Source organism: Bicyclus anynana, chromosome 23 (assembly GCF_947172395.1).
Source record: "Bicyclus anynana chromosome 23, ilBicAnyn1.1, whole genome shotgun sequence".
NCBI classification, from domain to species: Eukaryota; Metazoa; Arthropoda; class Insecta; order Lepidoptera; family Nymphalidae; genus Bicyclus; species Bicyclus anynana.
In genome coordinates, this window is record NC_069105.1 from 7,028,268 (window position 1) to 7,046,948 (window position 18,681).

An 18,681-nucleotide genomic window follows, 5' to 3' on the forward strand; every position below is an offset into this window, starting at 1 on the left:
TTGTGTGCATTTTAAGAAATTAAATATCACGTGTCTCAAACGGTGAAGGAAAAACATCGTGAGGAAACCTGATTGCTTAATTCTCTACTTGTGTAAAGTATGTCAATCCACATTGAGCCATAATGCTCTGCTCAGTAGTGAACCGAACATGGGTTGATAACGAAGGTAATCCTCATTATTCTGAGCACGAGTCTCCTCTCAGAATGAGAGGTGTTAGGCTAATAGTCCACCACGCTAGCCCAATAAGGATTGGCAGACTTCACATACGCAGAGAACTGAAAGAATTCTCTGGTATGCAGGTTTCCTCACGACGTTTTCCTTCACCGTTTGATACACGTGAACGTGATGTTTAATTTCTTAAAATGCACACAACTGAAAAGTTGGAAGCGCATGCCCCGGACTAGGATTCGAACCCACACCCTCTGAAGTCGGAGGCAGAGGTCATATCCACTGGGCTATCACGACTATCTTGCTTAGCTTGTCAGGAAACAAAGAAAACGTCATGTGTGAGGGCGCGGCCCGAACGATACCAGTTAAGGGTTAATTCTGACTATAATATATAGTAAAATTCAGTTTCCAAAAATTCCTCGGAAACCATGGATTTTTCGGGCTAAAAAGTACCTTATATGTAGCTTAATAACCTCTTCTATAATCCAATGAGTCTCATTAAAATTTCTTTCGTTCATTCTTCTTCTTCTTCTTTCTCTTTGCTTTCGCCGTTCCAGAGAATAGCTCAAGCACACAGACAATAATTTAATGTGATTGTTTGTGTTTTAATATCTTGTAAATACTATAAGAACTTAAGAAAACACAGTTATTTTTAAATGACAAGACAGACACTTTAATTTTATTTACATGTTTAATGATAGATGATAAACGAATGTAACCTCTGTTTTTTTATTTTTTTTAATATATAACCATTATTCCCGTTCTCGAACTCAGGGCCGCATTCAAGTTTGAACAAATGCATATTATTTCTAAACTACACTTAAACGCTTATGAAAGAATATTTTCCAACATCCAACTGCATTTTAAAGCGTAACTTGAGCGTAACGCAAAGTCCGAACCGCCATTTTCGGAAACGGAAGTTATAAACCATCCGGCCGCTCTCGATAAGGGCTAATGTCACGTTGAGTTGGTAATGCGACGCCATTACCAACATGCAAATATTTTCAGTAATACGTGCAAGCGCTGTAAGTGTTTGAAGTGATTACTTTCTATGAGAGGGTAAACCGCTTCGTAACGTAACGCGTTACGGTGCCACTCTGTCTGGCTTCCCTTCTTCTTCTTCTTTCTTCTGGGCCGTTTCCGCATGTGATTGGCCGTTGTACGCGGGTCCCTCGGTGTAGGTTCCCGCTGGATTCATTCCATGCAGCCGAGCTCGCTCCAGAAGCTTAGCAGGCCGCGGTCTGACTTCCCTTTCTCTGACGTATACGGCAGTAGGTTTAAGGTATCACTTCAGTCGAGCGTCCCAAACGCACACGTTCCTTTTTACCCGACAATGAATGACCAAGCCAAAAGGAAGGGTAATGTGTTCCACCATAGCGCCTAAACTACTGAATCAATTTTACTTAATGAGGTAATTGGGTGATAGAATTTAAAACTGTAGACAAAAATAAACTGAGATATTTATCATGTGTTTGGTATCAAATGATAAGGTATTAGTAAAGTTACACATTACAAATATGTATTTATATCATACGATTGAAGTCACGAAATATACCTACCTTTAAAATGTCGAAATACAGTTCGCGCAGCGCACTCTAGTCATTTCTATTGACCTATATCCTCCCTATCAGAATGCGACGATTTATGAATATACAGGGTTTCCCGTAAATATTACGACTGATTTGACAAGGCGATAGCTGACATCACGGCCTACTAAAATAACGCAATAAAAGTTAGCCGAAGTTTTCCGGTTTTTAAGTTATATTGATTTTTGTACAAAATACTAAAATCCCTAACTTCAGTGCAGTTGAGTGCTGAAAACATACATACGCATTGTTTTTATACTCTTCGAATAGTTGTTTCAATAGTGTTTATTGAAAAATTATTTTTTTCTAATGTGTATTGATTTTTTGTATTTTCTACAAAAATCAATGTAACTTAAAAACCGTAAAATTCCGGTTAACATAGGTATATTGCGTTATGTAGACCTTTTGGTAGGTCTAGGTATCAGCTATCACTCTGTAGATTACGGGACATCCTGTATATTGAACGACTAGTGTACCTAATTGATTACGAAAAGGTAAAGTATCAAGTCTATACTAATGTTATAAGAATGAAATTATTTCAGTGTTAGAAAGCCTCCCGTATTACGTAGGTATTACAATATTATCCACGTAATACGAGTACGGGAACCACCCGGGTGAAACCGCGCGGCGTCAGCTAGTGAAGAATTAAGTTTAAAACCCGAGTACGTAAAAAAGGGATCAAAAAGGACGAAACAAGGAAATATTTTAATGCATAGGTACGTTCAAAAATGGTCATGGCAGAGGCAAGGCTTAGGCGTTGACGTAACTCAAAGCATCGTGTAGGACAGCATCCACAGACAGCACCAGCACCACAGTTCTGGTTCTGGCACGATCTGAGACCCAGTCAGGTCCGCAGAAGCATGCTTACGTAGAACACTTTATTTGCGAAACAATATAAAAATCGCAATGTTATTAAAGTGGGAATTGCGTTCTTTATCCCACTATCTGAATTTAATAGACATAAAAGTGGATTTTAAAATAAAAAAACACTAAGTAAATGTCTTATTTTTTTATGCCATTCAGGCCATTTAACTACACAAACCGGCATTTTTAGTAAGCTCTTTACACGACGAAAACAATTACAACAATGAAACATCGATTCTATAGCAATGTAATTAAAGATTTTAATCCAATGGAAACAAAAAAATGGTATAAACTTAAATCGATATTTATTTTCTATATTAATCGATAAGTAAGAAATTATAGACGGAAATCCGGTTTCTTAGCAAGCTTCTCCTCCATGGTTAAGATCTCCAAGTGGAACGTATTTTTGTAGCTCATCGGTGTCCGTCGTATCGTATCTATGGTCGTATCTTATTAATCTGTGGTCAGTGTTTTGGTCTATGATCAGCGTCTGTTTTTGACTTTTGTGTTTTTGTTTTGTTATTGATCTGTGATTCAAATAGAAATCTTTTCAAAAACAAAACTTCAATAATTCTATTTTAATTTGGCCTTTTCGAGAAAATGCGGTGTTGTGTACCTAGGTGCAAAAATACAGACAACGGGCCCACATCATGCAGACAGAACATGCCCGATAGGATTACTTTTCACAGGTTTGTACATATAATTACTCACTAATAAATCTTGTTTATTTGTATTTATTCTGTTATGAGATGCCGATTGCCGGCCTCAAACCTCTCCCATCACCATGTCGGTGTACACGCTTGCCAAAATGCACATACAGCACATTATTTTCCCATTCCCATTCCCATTATATATTACGCTGCCTGGGTAAAAGTGGTTGAACTGATTTGGCTAATTCTTTATTAACTGTAAAGATGGTTTTTACTGATGCCAAGCTTGACTTGGTCCGCTAGTTGATATATACAATACTTTCAGATTCCCCAAAGAAATCAATCTCCGTGAAGCTTGGCTCAAGGCCCTCGGCAAACTGGACACTGGCCTGCTAGACTCAGCTGTAGTCTGTTCACAGCATTTTTCAAATGATCAGTTTTATGAGACGGAGAGTGGTGTAAGGCACATTATATCTGGGGCAATCCCTTCTAAATTGCAGGTAATTTTTTACTTTTTTTTATTACGTATAAGCCCATCTGATGATTACCATGGCCATGATCTCGCCTGATGTAATCGTAGATGTATCCTAAGTGAAACATGCTTGCCTAGGAGATGCCTATTCACTCTCGTCTTAAAGATGCCTAAGTTATAAGAATTACTATTATAACACATTTGCTCGTAAAGTATCGCTTATTTTACCAATTTCAATATCATGAATCTCATTACGCACATGTGCCATAATGTAAAGTAAAATACACATGTGTGTAATGTAATCCTTTATCATCTGTCTAAAACCGAATGGTACTTTTTTAAATCTTGGTAAAGAGTTTTTATGTCAGAAAAATGCTCTACATTTTATGAATAAAATTAACTTTGTGAGATAAAATATGGGTTGATAATGATGATGAAGATGATAACTCAAAACATTATTTATGAACTAGATAATGATATTGTGTGTGTTGTCTGAATTAATTTATTTCTTTACTTTCATATACAATTATTACAGATATCAGGAAAAACTGAAAATAATTCTAAGACAGCATTAGAAGTTGATGTGAAAGTAGAAGATTGTCATGACTCTCTGTTGGTGAAGGAAGAGATAAAAGAAGATAATAATCATACAAAAAATGCAAAGTTTGTAATACAAACAGAATTAGAAACTGATCAGATTATATTGACGGACACTAATGGTATGGACTATGAGAATGGTATCTTCAATTGTACAGATTGTCCAGAGACAGTTCCCCATAAACATGAGTACACTAGGCATTTGAGCACAAATTTGGTGAGTTTTATGTTAATTTGACTTCCAGCCTCCCGAACAAGCCGGTTTCCGAAAAGGCTTTAGTACCATAGACCACATCCATACGCTGCGGCAGGTTATACAGAAGACTCACGAGTATAACCAGCCACTTTGCTTAGCGTTTGTGGACTATGAGAAAGCCTTCGATTCGGTGTAAACCTGGGCTGTGCTAAGGTCATTGCAGAGATGCCGAATTGATTACAGGTATATCCAAGCGTTGAAGTGCTTGTACGAAAACGCCACTATGTCAGTCCGTATTCAGGATCAGACTACGAGGCCAATCCAGTTGCAGCGAGGAGTGCGTCAGGGAGATGTGATCTCTCCGAAGCTATTTACCGCCGCACTGGAAGACGTCTTTAAGCTTCTGGACTGGAGCGGACTTGGCATCAACATCAATGGCGAGTACATCACTCAACTGCGGTTCGCGGATGATGTAGTCATCATGGCACAGACTCTGGATGACCTTAGTACCATGCTCAATGACCTCAGCAGTGTTTCTCAACAGGTGGGCCTGAAAATGAACATGGGCAAAACAAAAATAATGTGTAATGCTCATGTATCGCTCCACCCAGTTATAGTTGAGAACGCTGCACTCGAAATTGTAGACGAATACATATACCTAGGACATATGATCCAGTTAGGTAGGTCCAATTTCGAGAAAGAGGTGAACCGTCGAATTCAACTCGGCTGGGCTGCATTCGGGAAGCTTCGCGACATCTTTTCGTCCGAAATTCCTCAGTGCCTGAAGACAAAAGTCTTCGAACAGTGCGTGTTGCCAGTGATGACCTATGGTTCCGAGACTTGGTCGCTAACTATGGGCCTCATAAGAAGGCTTAGAGTCACACAGCGGGCGATGGAACGAGCTATGTTAGGAGTATCTCTGCGTGATCGAATCAGAAATGAGGAGATCCGCAGAAGAACCAAAGTCACCGACATAGCTCAACGAGTTGCGAAGCTGAAGTGGCAATGGGCGGGGCACATAGTTCGAAGAGCCGATGGACGTTGGGGTCCCAAAGTGCTGGAATGGCGACCCCGCACTAGTAAGCGCAGTGTTGGCCGACCCCCCACCAGGTGGACTGACGACATCAAGCGAGTCGCAGGGATTCGCTGGATGCAGGCGGCTCAGTATCGTGATGTTTGGAAGTCCCTACAAAAGGCCTATGTCCTGCAGTGGACGTCCATCGGCTGATATGATGATGATGATGATGATGATGTTAATTTGTGCTGTAAGACTTGTTTGTATTCTTGGTTAATGCCCGATTCATATTATATCCATACTCTGTACTAATATTATAAATGAAAATGTTAGTCAGTCTTTGCAGCCTTGGATGGATGAGGTGGAATTACAAGACAGAGGTTTTGGGTTTGATCTTCGAGTAGGCTGGTTAAGGTCCAGGTATGGCTGGTGGGAGGCTTAGGCCGTGGCTAGTTACCACCCTACCAGCAAAAATGTTCCGCCAAGCGATTTAGTGATCCGTTACAATGTCGTGTAAAAACCGAAATGGGTGTAGAGTTTTACACAATCGTACATCTAACAAGTTAGCCCGCTTCCATCTTAGATTGCATCATCACTTACCATCAGCTGAGATTGTAGTCAAGGGCTTGTAAAGAATAGAAAAAAACTAAAAAACATAAAGTGACCAGTGGACTTAACATACAACCAAACGTCATATCTCGTAAACGGAAATAGACAAATGTCAACCAATAGCTGCACAAAAAAATCTCTTTGGTAATGGGACAACTCTTGCCGCCTCAATCTGTCAGAATTTTGACTATTTTTCTTCTTGAGATAATATCTTTGGTTGCATGCTAGGCGTACTGAGTTGGGAATTGAATCCATGGCCCCTCTGTTGCGTACCAAAGCACTAAGAAGTGAGAGGTTATAAATTAATTGTTGTGTTGTGACAGGATGAAGATAGCGGCGGTGCTGAGACGTCACAATTACATGAACCACAAACAGACTCAAGAGTGTCTCGAAATTCTTCACTGGACTCTGAGCAGTTAGTATATTTTTTAATATACTCCCTACCTCCTCTCTGACCTCTTATATTAAAAGGACACACAATCATGTAGAAAATTTCACTTAAAAACTGGCCAATTTTGCTTTGACTGTTTTAGAATTATTGGTAAAGAAACTTATGAATATAGTCCAATATTCAATAAAATCCCAAATTCAAAGCAAATTCAACCTTAAGGATTAAATTTAAGGTTGAATTTGCAAATGCAACTACTTGAATTGAGTGCCAAGAAGTTGTGTTTGGCACTCTTTTACCACTACAAAGTCGGTCTACCTCGGTGCGCTTAGCCCAATTTTAAATCGAAGAAGCAGACTTAGTTCTACTATCAAATTAAAAATTTACAGTGTGCTTATCAGGCCTACGATAACATATGCGTGTCCTATTTGGAGTAGTACATGTCGCACAAATTATAAATTATTACAAATTATTCAAAACAAAGCCTTAAAAATAGCCTACAATACAAAATTTAAAACTAACTTAAAACATTTGCACAACGACATAAATTTTCCGTTCTTATTTGACTTTATAATAAAACTTACTAATAAATTTAACTTAATGAATAAAACTCATAAAAATCCATTAATAAATACACTAAACACATTATCATATCATAAACATTGTCAAAGTGCCATTTATAGATAGATACGGAATGCATTGCCGGTCACATCACTACTGCTCCGTCGCCGACGACTCGCGTATTTTCGTGCCTATTCGCTAGCGCTGTGAGGTTCGACGCTTTCGCCCGGCTTGATACATAAGCATCGTATGTTTCAATAATTATTGCTGTATACCTTCTTTTTTTATAAATTTTTTCTAGTAAAAAGCGGATATATCTCCAAATATACCGCAATAATGTTATTTCATTACGTATTAATTTTTTATTACGTTTGTTAAATGTTAAAATTTAAATAGTTATAAGTACATAGACGTTAGCTAAAATAGGTGTAAGTTAGCCTTAGTTAGTACCTAATTCTAGTGTTATGTTAACTGTATGTTATTTGTATATAACATGCTTGTGAATAATATTTCTATATAATAAAGAATTTTGAAAAACAAAAACAAACAACCACTACAAAGTCGCGTTATTTATGAGTGTCATAGTCGTTTTATGTTCTCACGGGTAAGGGAACTACGCGGGTGAAACCGCGAGGCGTCGGCTAGTATTATTATTATAAAGAGGTAACAGTTTGTAAGTTTCTGGTAGGGGTAAGTCGTTTTGTGCGTTCACTTTTATACTTCATATAATATAAAAACGTCATATTAAATGTAAGGAAACTAAACATATATGAATTTTCATATTACGATAAAAGATTTTAAACTGATGTTGAAATTTAATAATCCTATTTATTTTACAGTCTTTGTTTTTTGTCATTGTATCAATTAGTTAATTTTGACCTTACTTACCCGAATATCTCGTAAAAATAAATACATTTATCATCATCCCTATTCGCTACTGTACTCACCTATAGTAGGAACATAGACCAAGGGGAATGCCCATTGGCCTATACAATGTCGGCCCCAGGAATCCAGGTAAATTCAGGCAAATGGTAATATGATATATAAATAAAGATCTGATTAAATAATTGGCTTAATAAAAGATGTATCTTGAAGAAAACAAAATTTTTTATCACTCATCTTGATTAAAAAGTTCGCCGGTGAACCGAAGCGACGAAGTAACATTTGAAGCTGTATTATTTTTTTACTGTTACCAACAAGCTTAGCAAATAAACTAACTAATCCTAAGTCTTCCAAAACGTCGTAAAACTAAGGCTGTATGGTCAACGATCTTTGCTAATTCCAAGATAATCCATCGTGTATTCGAGTATTACTGTATGTATAATGTTTTTGCAGCAGTAGAAATCGCAGAGTTAGTTACAACCAGTTGGTGTTGTTATGGCAGTTTTTAAATTTCCACAAGGACCTTTATTTATTTATTTAATTATTTGGACCACCAACAAAATTATATGAACACATACAAAATATTTTACAAATAAGAGTAGCATAACACATATAATTTTACTTATAGGTAGCCACAGCATGCAAAAAGTATAGGTCGTACGAATAATAGAAATTAAAATTGACAAATAGAAAGAAAAAACAAAATATAAATTTGAATTTACACATTTTGACAAAAACCAAAAGGAAAAATTTAAACGAGAACTTTGAAATTTTAAAATTATAAGTGGAGAGAGAATTACATATTTATGAGATGAAGAATGATTATGAGAGAATTACAATTATACATATTACAAATTATGAATAAAAATTACAATTATAACAGTATGGTACCTTGTAGTAAGTTATAGCAGTTTTTAAATTTCCACAAAGACCTTGCGACTTCTTATAACAAGTCCCTGTTGTTTTTTCAGTTTTCCTAAAGGTATGTCTGGCTATTACAGGCGCAATTTCCAAGATAATCCATCGTGTATTCGAGTATTACTGTATGTATAATATGTTATGCAGCAGTAGAAATCGCAGAATTAGTTACTACCAATTGGTGTTGTTATGGCAGTTTTTAAATTTCCACAAGGACCTTGCGACTTCTTATAACAGACCTGTGTTGGCTTTTTAGTTTTCCTAGAGGTATGTCTTGCGATGACAGGCGCTATTTCCAATAATTAATCGTGTATTCGTGTATTACTGTATGTATAATATGTTTTTTCAGCAGTAGAAATCGCAGAGTTAGTTACAACCAATTGGTGTTGTTATAGCAGTTTTTAAATTACCACAAGGACCTTTATTTATTTATTTATTTGGACCACCAACAAAATTATATGAACACATACAAAATATTTTACAAATAAGGGTAGCATAACACATATAATTTTACTTATAGGTAGCCACAGCATGCAAAAAATATAGGTCGTACGAATAATAGAAATTAAAATTGACAAATAGAAAGAAAAAAACAAAATATAAATTTGAATTTACACATTTTGACAAAAACCAAAAGGAAAAATTTAAACGAGAACTTTGAAATTTTAAAATTATAAGTGGAGAGAGAATTACACATTTATGAGATGAAGAATGATTATGAGAGAATTACAATTATACATATTACAAATTATGAATAAAAATTACAATTATAACAGTATGGTACCTTGTAGCAAGTACTTTGCGACTTCTTATAACAGACCTCTGTTGTCTTTTCATTTTTCCTAGAGGTATGTCTGGCTATTACAGCCACTATTTCCAATAATCCATAGTGTATTCGAGTATTAATGTATATATAATATATTTTTTCAGCAGTAGAAATCGCAGAGTTAGTTACAACCAGTTGGTGTTGTTATGGCAGTTTTTAAATTTCCACAAAGACCTTGCGACTACTTATAACAGGTCTCTGCAGGCCAAGGAGAAGTCCAAAAAAAAATGGAAACGGCTTGCAGAGATGCTGAACAGTCAGAGTGAAGGAGCGCACAAGGACTGGAAGGGCTGGTCTAAAGTAATTCAATTTCATGATTTATTATTAGCAAAGGTTACAGCACATATATCGGAAAGGGACTGACCGATTCGCCTCGCCGTCGACTAAGCGTCGTCTAGATAACTACTAAAACAACACGCTGTGCAATTTTTATCAACTAACAAATTAAAAATGACATGTTCGTAATCAATGAAAAAAAATTTGATAAATAAGCTTATAACAATTACATATACTTAATATCTTTGGAATAACATTTTATAAAATGAAAATACATATTTTAGAATTTTAACTATCGTGAATGTTATTCATATAAATCTATTATGAAACACCGCTAAAACTCACGTACTCGTCGGAGTATGACAGACTAGTTTCGAAACCATACGGGGTCCTTAGTCATAAGCTGGTTCTTGAAACGCGGCGCGATCGAAAAGTAACAACACATATTTTTAAAATAAATTAGGTATGAAATGAGATGCCTTCATCTTTAGGTTTCTACCTTCATCTATAATTTGCTTGTTGATAAATATTGCACATTAAGTTTGTCTTTAGTATAGGACTTACCCACTTCAGCATAAATACAGATAGAACACAGAATTGGAGACTGGGAAGTGTAGTGGGATTTTATTTTTTGTTAGGGTAGCATAGAAGAGATACAGGGCAAGTATTCAATTGCCTCAAACACCTACCCAAACAAACCAGCCCTCTGAACATACGGGGGCAGAATTAAATGCTCGAACGGCGAGGCGATTACGTCTCCGATTAGTGTGCTTTGCTCTTAGGAGCTTCATACAAAGAATACTGGTCATCTGAATTTGATACTGTGCCAATCCCTTTCTAAGTTGAATAGGTGTGCTATAACCTTAATTTAAAACTAATATTAAGTTACATAAATAAAAATGCTGATTATGAACTGTTTTTCAGAGATTGTTACTCAGAACATTTTCTTATTTTAGTATTGGGTGGACTATAAGGCAAAGTTGAAAAAGAAAATATGTGTATTACGAGCCTCGCAACAAAATAATGGTTCTGAGCCGCCGCTATCTGACTTAGACGTCAAGTTCCAACAAATTTTAGATTATGGCCAAAGCCTCCAAACGGTTCGCGCGGAACCTAACCATGAAGTAAGTGCAACAAACAAAGATTTCATACTATTAGATATGTTACGTACCTGGAAAATCACCGCAAAAAGTTTAGCTACTCCACTGACTGCACACATGCACAATTTTGTGTTTACTTACATTATATATTTATGTACATAAGTATAGAGCCGTGATAGCCCAGTAGATATGACCTCTGCCTCCGACTCCGGAGGGTGTGGCTTCGAATCCGGTCCGGGGCATGAACCTCCAACTTTTCAGTTGTGTGCATTTTAAGAAATTTAATATCACGTGTCTCAAACGTTCGAAAAAACATCGTGAGAAAATCTGCATACCAGAGAATTTTCTTAATTCTCTGCGTGTGTAAAGTGTGCCAATCCGCATTGGGCCAGCGTGGTGGACTATTGGCCTAACCCCTCTCATAGAGAGGAGAGGAGACTCGAGCTCAGCAGTGAGCCGATTATGGGTTGATAATGATGTATATATAGTTTTTACACTTTCACAACACAACTAGACATTGTAGACAATATTAAGTTATTATTTGTTTAAATAACTTACATACTATTTTTTTATAACAGAAACAACAAAATGAAATCACAGAAGGGGAATCAAACGAACGTATGGCTTTCGAAGAGATCGTCGACTCGACAAACTTTAACGTCCCTTCCCCTTCTTTCTTTCTTCCATCAAGTCCTTTACACCCAGCCGAAACACCCACAGAAATCCCTAATCAATCTCAAAACCCTTCCCAATCTCACCCACCCATCCCTTCCCAACAAAACTCGCGCATCCCGACCATTCCCATTAAACAAACCCCGCATCGCTCACGCAGTCCAAATAACTCGCCCTACCCACATCGCTCACGCAGCCCAAATCACTCACGCAGTCCACATAACTCGCCTTTCCCACATCCTTCACACACCCAAAGCCCCTCTTACACCCAGAGTCCCTCACACACCCAGAGTCCCTCACATACCCAAAGTCCCTCACATACCCAGAGTCCCTCACAAACCCAGCGTCCACGTCGCAGACGTATAAGACGCTCGCCGCCACTGACACAGGAGGCCGCACGACGCGCTCTAGTACAGTCGTCACAACAAAGGGCCGATGCCGCAGTACGTAGTGCAGCTGCTATAGAGTCTATGGGTCGTAGGATGGAAGACATGGCACGCTCTATTAGACGGATTGAAACGTACGTATTTGTTATGATTTCATCATTTCACTTTTTATTATTTACTAGCGGACGCCCGCGACTTCGTCCGCGTGAAAGTAGATGTAAACTTTTAACTATCCCTACCCTACCCCTACCCTGCTCTACCCTACGCTACTCTTCCCCTACCCTAGTCCCTACCCCTACCCTACCCATACCCTACCCATTAAGGCTGCACACACGACGGAAGCTTAAAAAATGGAGTAACTTCTCCCGTTTTCCCAACATTTCCCTTCACTGCTCTGCTCTTTTTGATCGTAGCGTGATGAAAAGTATACTATAACCTGCCCAGGAGTATGAAGAATAATTGTACCAAGTTTCGTTAAAATCCGTCATGTAGTTTTTGTTTCTATAAAGAACATACAGACAGACAGACAGACAGACAAAAATTTTACTGATTACATTTTTGGCATCAGTATCGATTACTAATCACCCCGTGATAGTTATTTTGGTAATATATTTCATGTACAGAATATACCTCTCTACAGATTTATTATTAGTATAGATGTGACGTTCCAAAAGTGCAGTATTCAGTATATCTTCGAAAGTAATAATCGCAGATGTTCTTTAAAATTGCTCCTATATTTACTTTTAGCATCCTGTTAGTTTATAGAGAAATATGATTTCATTATTTTTTGAGATTTAAAAATTGTTATATTAAATACTCGAGGACGCGGGGAATTTAGTTTTTCGCAAATGTCACAAAAAAATGGACTTTTTCGGAATAAAAAGTAGCCTATGTGTTAATTCAGGGTATTATTTATCTTCGTTTTAAATTTCAGCCAAATCGGTTCAGTAGTAGGCGTTAAAGAATAACAAATATTCAAACCAACTTTCGCGTTTATAATGTTATTAGGATTAAGATAAATAGTAGATAATATAATTAACAGAATATTTAAACCAATAAGGGAGGCCTCATCCCTTGTATAGGATAAGTTTTTGTAGTATAGACCTACAACAGTTTCAACTTGTACAGATATTTCTATTTGTGTACACTGTAAAATTTAAACTACAAACTAATTCTGATAACTATTTTTCACACTAATTAGTAGTTTATACTATGATACTGCTAAGTAATAATAAAATAATAAAAAAATAGTGTGCTATAGTCCACATAACTGAAGTAAAACTTTCAAAATTAAAATAAACAGCGCCATCTATGAGCCTAGGCATAACTGCATTGCAACGAAAAAGGGTTGTTTCAAAGTTCTGTAAAAATGCCATCTACCGGTAGTTGCCAACAACAAACTGTCCACTATACCTGTAGATGTCAGCACGCAACTTTAAAGCCTCGCCCGATTACACTTTTTGTAACGCATTCTCTACATTACTCCTTAAGTCAAGAGGGCTTAATTAAACCTGAATAGACAACAAAGTTTTTTTTTATTAACAGAATTATAGATGCTGCCTTTGCCAGAACTGGACAATAAGCGGAGTGGAGCCCACCCCTGTTGCAGAGCGACATTGCTGGTTCAAAACAGCTAGAACTCACAGCCGTGACCAGTTAAAAAAAAAAAGAAAAAATATTACCCTCTTGCTGACGCAGTCGGGTAAAAAGAGACATGGATAAATGAAGTCAATGTCAAGAGATGTTTTTAAAATAAATTATGTTCTAAAATTTTCAATAACAATCAAAAATATTGTAATTTTATATTGGTTTCTTACATTTGATGTAATATTTTTAATTAAACGCTCAAATAACAAAGATATCTGTAATTTTATTGAAATGCCCATAGAAATCTAATGATTTTATTGTAGACATTCCCTTAGACCTCTTTAATCCAGCTCTTACAGTAGTATCACTGTAAAATGGAGTAACTTCTCCCGTTTTCCCAACATTCCCCTTCACTGCTCTGCTCCTATTGATCATAGCGTGATGAAAAGTATACTTTAACCTGCCCAGGAGTATGAAGAATACTTGTACCAAATTTCGTTAAAATCCGTCGAGTAGTTTTTGTTTCTATAACGAACATACAGACAGACAAAAAGACAAACAGACAGACGAAAATTTTACTGATTGCATTTTTTGCATCAGTATCGATCACGAATCACCCCCTGATAGTTATTTTGGAAATATATTTAATGTACAGAATTGACCTCTCTACAGATTTATTATAAGTATAGATTAGCATTCTGTTAGTTTATAGAGAAATATCAATTTATTTCTCTTTATATTGTCAAATTTAATAAAAAACAAATACAGCAATCGTTAATAAAATATTGCTCTACAAACATTTTGTATTTGAATCCTTTGAAAAGAAGTAAATAATATTGTTTTGATATAACAAATATTTTTGTCAAACGCTCCGTTTGGTACACAACAAGGGTCAACGTGACGTCATGAAAATTTGAAATATAAACCATCATGGCCGACAGCAAATTGGCTTGTGTGACAACGTCTTATAATTAGATGAAGCCAGATGAAAACTCAAAAAAGATGACGTCATACGTCGTTACCTCGCTCTAGGGTTGCCAACTCAAATAAATATTTAAAAATTAAAATTTTCATGTCATCACGTCTCGAAAAAATATGATATATTTTTTTTCAATCTAGTAGTACGATAATGATCATTTAAAAAAAGTGTTAACTAGCCTATCATGCATGAGTTAGATTTGCCTACTTTTCTTTATTTACTGTACTAGGCATCTAATTCACTAACTTTGACGTATGTTAGTTGACATATACGACATTGAGATTCCATGTAATAAATATCATCCGGTGCCTACTGGTAGTTATCATACAGGTAGATGACATTTCTCAATTGATTTGATGTTTATTTTAATAGGTTGATAATAAAGGCCAAAATTGTAAATTGGTCAACAGAACAGCATAGTACACTATAAATTCTCATAAGTGTGTTTAATTAGCAGGCATGAAGATCAGAAACGGGACAATGACATTCACCTTACTGCAGAATTGGAGCAAACTTCAGGTATAAATGTTTTTTTTTGCTAGCAGACGCCGAACGGTTTCAATCGCGTGATTTCCGGAATAGCTTCCCAACAGTGAAAGAATTTTTCAAAGCGGTTACGTAGTTTCAGAGCTTATTCAATGCAAACAAATAAACAATCTTTCCTCTTTATAATATACGTGTGTTTTCAAGTTGTGCCACACTTCACAATACCTTATACTAATAAAAAGAGATGAGATGCCTCAACCTCTTGAATATATCGAGGCCAAAACCCAAATGTTAGGAGTTCCTCGATTACGGGTGTATTTGTGTTATTGTGGAGGGAAGGTATTTGTAAGAAGTTGTTGCAACAGTGATGGTATAAGAGGGTATTTGATGACTTGAGCTCAGTTGTTTGTTAGGCAGCGTGAACACCGTCACGATGTTAATCGCGTGTGTCATTCGCAGATACAGACAGAATTAAGTTTCGATTTGCATTGCACGGTATAAATATTTAATTTAAATTAATAAATATACGGGGGACAAGGGCTACCCTTGTCCCCCGTATATTTTACCCCACAAACTTGAGGTTAAGCTTCTATTGACCTCCCACACATGTCCCAAAAAATGCAATACTCGGTCCTTAAATTGTAACATTTCAGTGGAGTAGTAGGAAAAAGGATATAAATTTTATTTAATATTTTGTTTCAGAAAATCCAGACAAAGACAGAAAATCAAAGACATACATAGATATAGAAGTGCCACCAATAAACGAAGATAATTCAATCGAAAAAACTGGTGAAATATCGTCCGCTAACAGCAAAAAATGGAACATTAATCAAACAAATACTCTAGTTAAATTACATGATAGCGAAGTCCTTAAATATACCAGTTCTTACAGCAGTCCAAATATTAATGAAGAGAACAAAAATGTCCTTATAAAAGCAAGAGAATCCAGTACAATCCAGCGAAACATACCAAAACTGTTTCATAACGAAGTTGATTCAGTTGAAAATGTGAATGTAGCATTTACAGAGACATCAGAAAGTTCAAGCACAAATACTGAAGTTAATTTTACATGTAACATTTGCGGAAAATTGTTTAAACGAAAACCTTTTTTAGATGAGCACATGAAATCTCACTCTGAAGTCAAATTGTTTAATGACAAGATTCATAAAAGTGCCACTTCTGAAAAGCAATATGCTTGTGACTTATGCCAGTATAAATGTTCACAATATTGTAGACTAAAAAAGCACATGAGAATTCACTCTGGTGAAAAACCATATTCTTGTAATTTATGCGACTACAAATGTAACTACAGCAGTAATTTAGATAAGCATATGAGAACCCACACAGGAGAAAAGCCGTTTTCTTGCGAGTTCTGCGAGCACAGATGTTCTACTAGTAGTAATTTAGAAACTCACATGAGAATCCACACTGGGGAAAAGCGTCATTCTTGTAAGGTATGTGGCCACAAATGTGGAACTAATGCCACATTAAAAATCCATATGAGAACCCATACTGGTGAAAAGCCTTATTCTTGTGAGTTATGTAAATTCAAATTTTCAGGCAGTGGTAGCCTGATGAGACATATGAGAATGCACACTGGTGAAAAGCCTTTTTCCTGCACGTTATGCGAGTACAAATGTTCTACTAGTAGTAATTTAGACAGTCATATGATAACCCATACTGGTGAGAAGCCTTTTTCTTGTGACTTTTGCGAATACAAATGTGCTCGTAATAGATATTTAAAACTTCATATGAGAAAACACACTAACAAAAAGCCTCATTCTTCTGACTTATGAGGGTACAATAATGTAAAACTAAAGACTCATTGAAATTTCGTATGGAAACTCATTCTTGTGAAAATCCTTATTGTTGTTGGAATTGTTGCAAATCGAAAATATAAGTTATGGATAGTGACCCTGCTTTCTTCATCCACGGCGGTAGGTTCGATTCCCACAACTTTTTATGTTATTTTACGTAGTAAAAATGTTTACTTATTATTTATTGAGTTATCATGAAAAAAAATATTTTATTGTAAAAACAGATTTTTTTTAATTTGATGATTATTTTTACATTTTTCATATTTTCATTGCTTTATTACTAGTTTTCAAGTTACCAACTAGACTAAAATCTCAAATGTGACAAGTGTTTCAAAGTATGTATGTGTTATTTTAATCTAGTCTTGTGTGTTTTATGTTGTATATGTAAATTTTAAATTAAAAGATAAATAAACCAACTACATTTTTTATTTTTCTTTTATACTCAAGTTAGCCATGCAATCTCACCTGATGTTAGGTGCCAATATAGTCTATGATGGTAGCGATTGGAAAGTGTCTTCACTTTATGGATATCTCATCAACAACCCATATTCGGCTCACTGCTGAGCACGAGTCTCCTGCTGAGAATGAGAGGGTTTAGGCCAGTAGTCCACCACTCTGGCCCTTTTATTAATTGATATCGATATATTTCGGATTCTTATTCCATGTACTATAAGAAATTAATATTGTATATATTAAATTTGACATAAGTCAACTACCCTATTTATCTTACATTATTTCCTTGGTCGAATGTTTTCACACTAATATTATAAAGGTGAAAGTTTGTGTGAAGTGTGTAAGTATACTTGTTCCTTTTTACGCTGCGGCTACTAAAGCGATTTTTCTGAAATTTGGAATGGAAATAGATTTTACTCTAGATTAACACATAGGCTACTTTTATCCCGGAAAATCCTTGGTTCCCGCGAGATTTGTGGAAAACTGTATTCCACGCGGACGAAGTCGCGGGCATACGCTACTATTCAAATAAAGATGATTACATATTTCATGTTAACAGAACTTTATTATTAAATAACAATGCTGAACATTCTTACTTTTTTACTTGCAATTCACAAGAACAAGGCTTTGACATAAATAATCTATAACTTTTGCACTCATTTATATTACACAGGCTTACAATGTATTAATAAATTAACTTTGTCTGCCCATTTGCACTCGCATACCTCAAAATAGCTGTGGAGACTCATGTGATGTAACAAATTCCCTTTTGTACAAATTCCTATAGCTTTTTACCAGTGTGGGTTTTCAGATGTCTATTTTAATAACTTTTTTGGGAAAATTTGCGATAGCATATCTCACAAGAAAAAGGCTTGTCATCAGTGTCAGTTTTTTATGCCCTAATAAATTACTTTTGTATGTAAATGTACGATTGCATATCTCACAAGAAAAAGGCTTTTCACCTGTATGGGTTTTCATATGCGATAATAAATTACTTTTATGTACACATTTGTAATTACATATCTCACAAGAAAAAGGCTTTTCACCTTTTAATACGAAGGCTGTCTTTTTTTAACTCGCGTTGTTTGTCAACCTCCAGCAATTATAAAAAAAAATTTAAGGCTTTTTTTCATTTTTATGATTTTAGAATTCAAAAACAAAAGAATGTTTTCAACTTGGTCGAATAGATTTAT

At 35.9% G+C, this 18,681-nt stretch overlaps 1 protein-coding gene across 4 annotated transcripts; it reads left to right on the forward strand.

Annotated features, from left to right (window-relative positions):
* The first annotated feature begins 3,095 nt into the window (after positions 1-3,095).
* LOC112054625 (zinc finger protein 354B) lies at positions 3,096-17,447 on the forward strand. 4 transcript variants are annotated; one of them, XM_052888668.1, is made up of 9 exons: positions 3,096-3,307; positions 3,594-3,768; positions 4,276-4,554; positions 6,481-6,572; positions 9,837-10,032; positions 10,965-11,132; positions 11,687-12,300; positions 15,190-15,251; positions 15,921-17,447. In XM_052888668.1, the coding sequence occupies exons 1-9, from the start codon at positions 3,219-3,221 to the stop codon at positions 17,012-17,014; spliced, it is 2,769 nt and encodes a 922-aa protein (XP_052744628.1). In that variant the 5' UTR covers positions 3,096-3,218; the 3' UTR covers positions 17,015-17,447. The 4 variants fall into 4 exon arrangements, with proteins under 4 accessions (XP_052744628.1, XP_052744629.1, XP_052744631.1 ...); XM_052888669.1 differs by having other exon boundaries at positions 9,840-10,032; XM_052888671.1 differs by lacking the exons at positions 15,190-15,251; positions 15,921-17,447 and adding an exon at positions 13,712-14,025 and having other exon boundaries at positions 3,098-3,307.
* Positions 17,448-18,681: the final 1,234 nt, after the last annotated feature.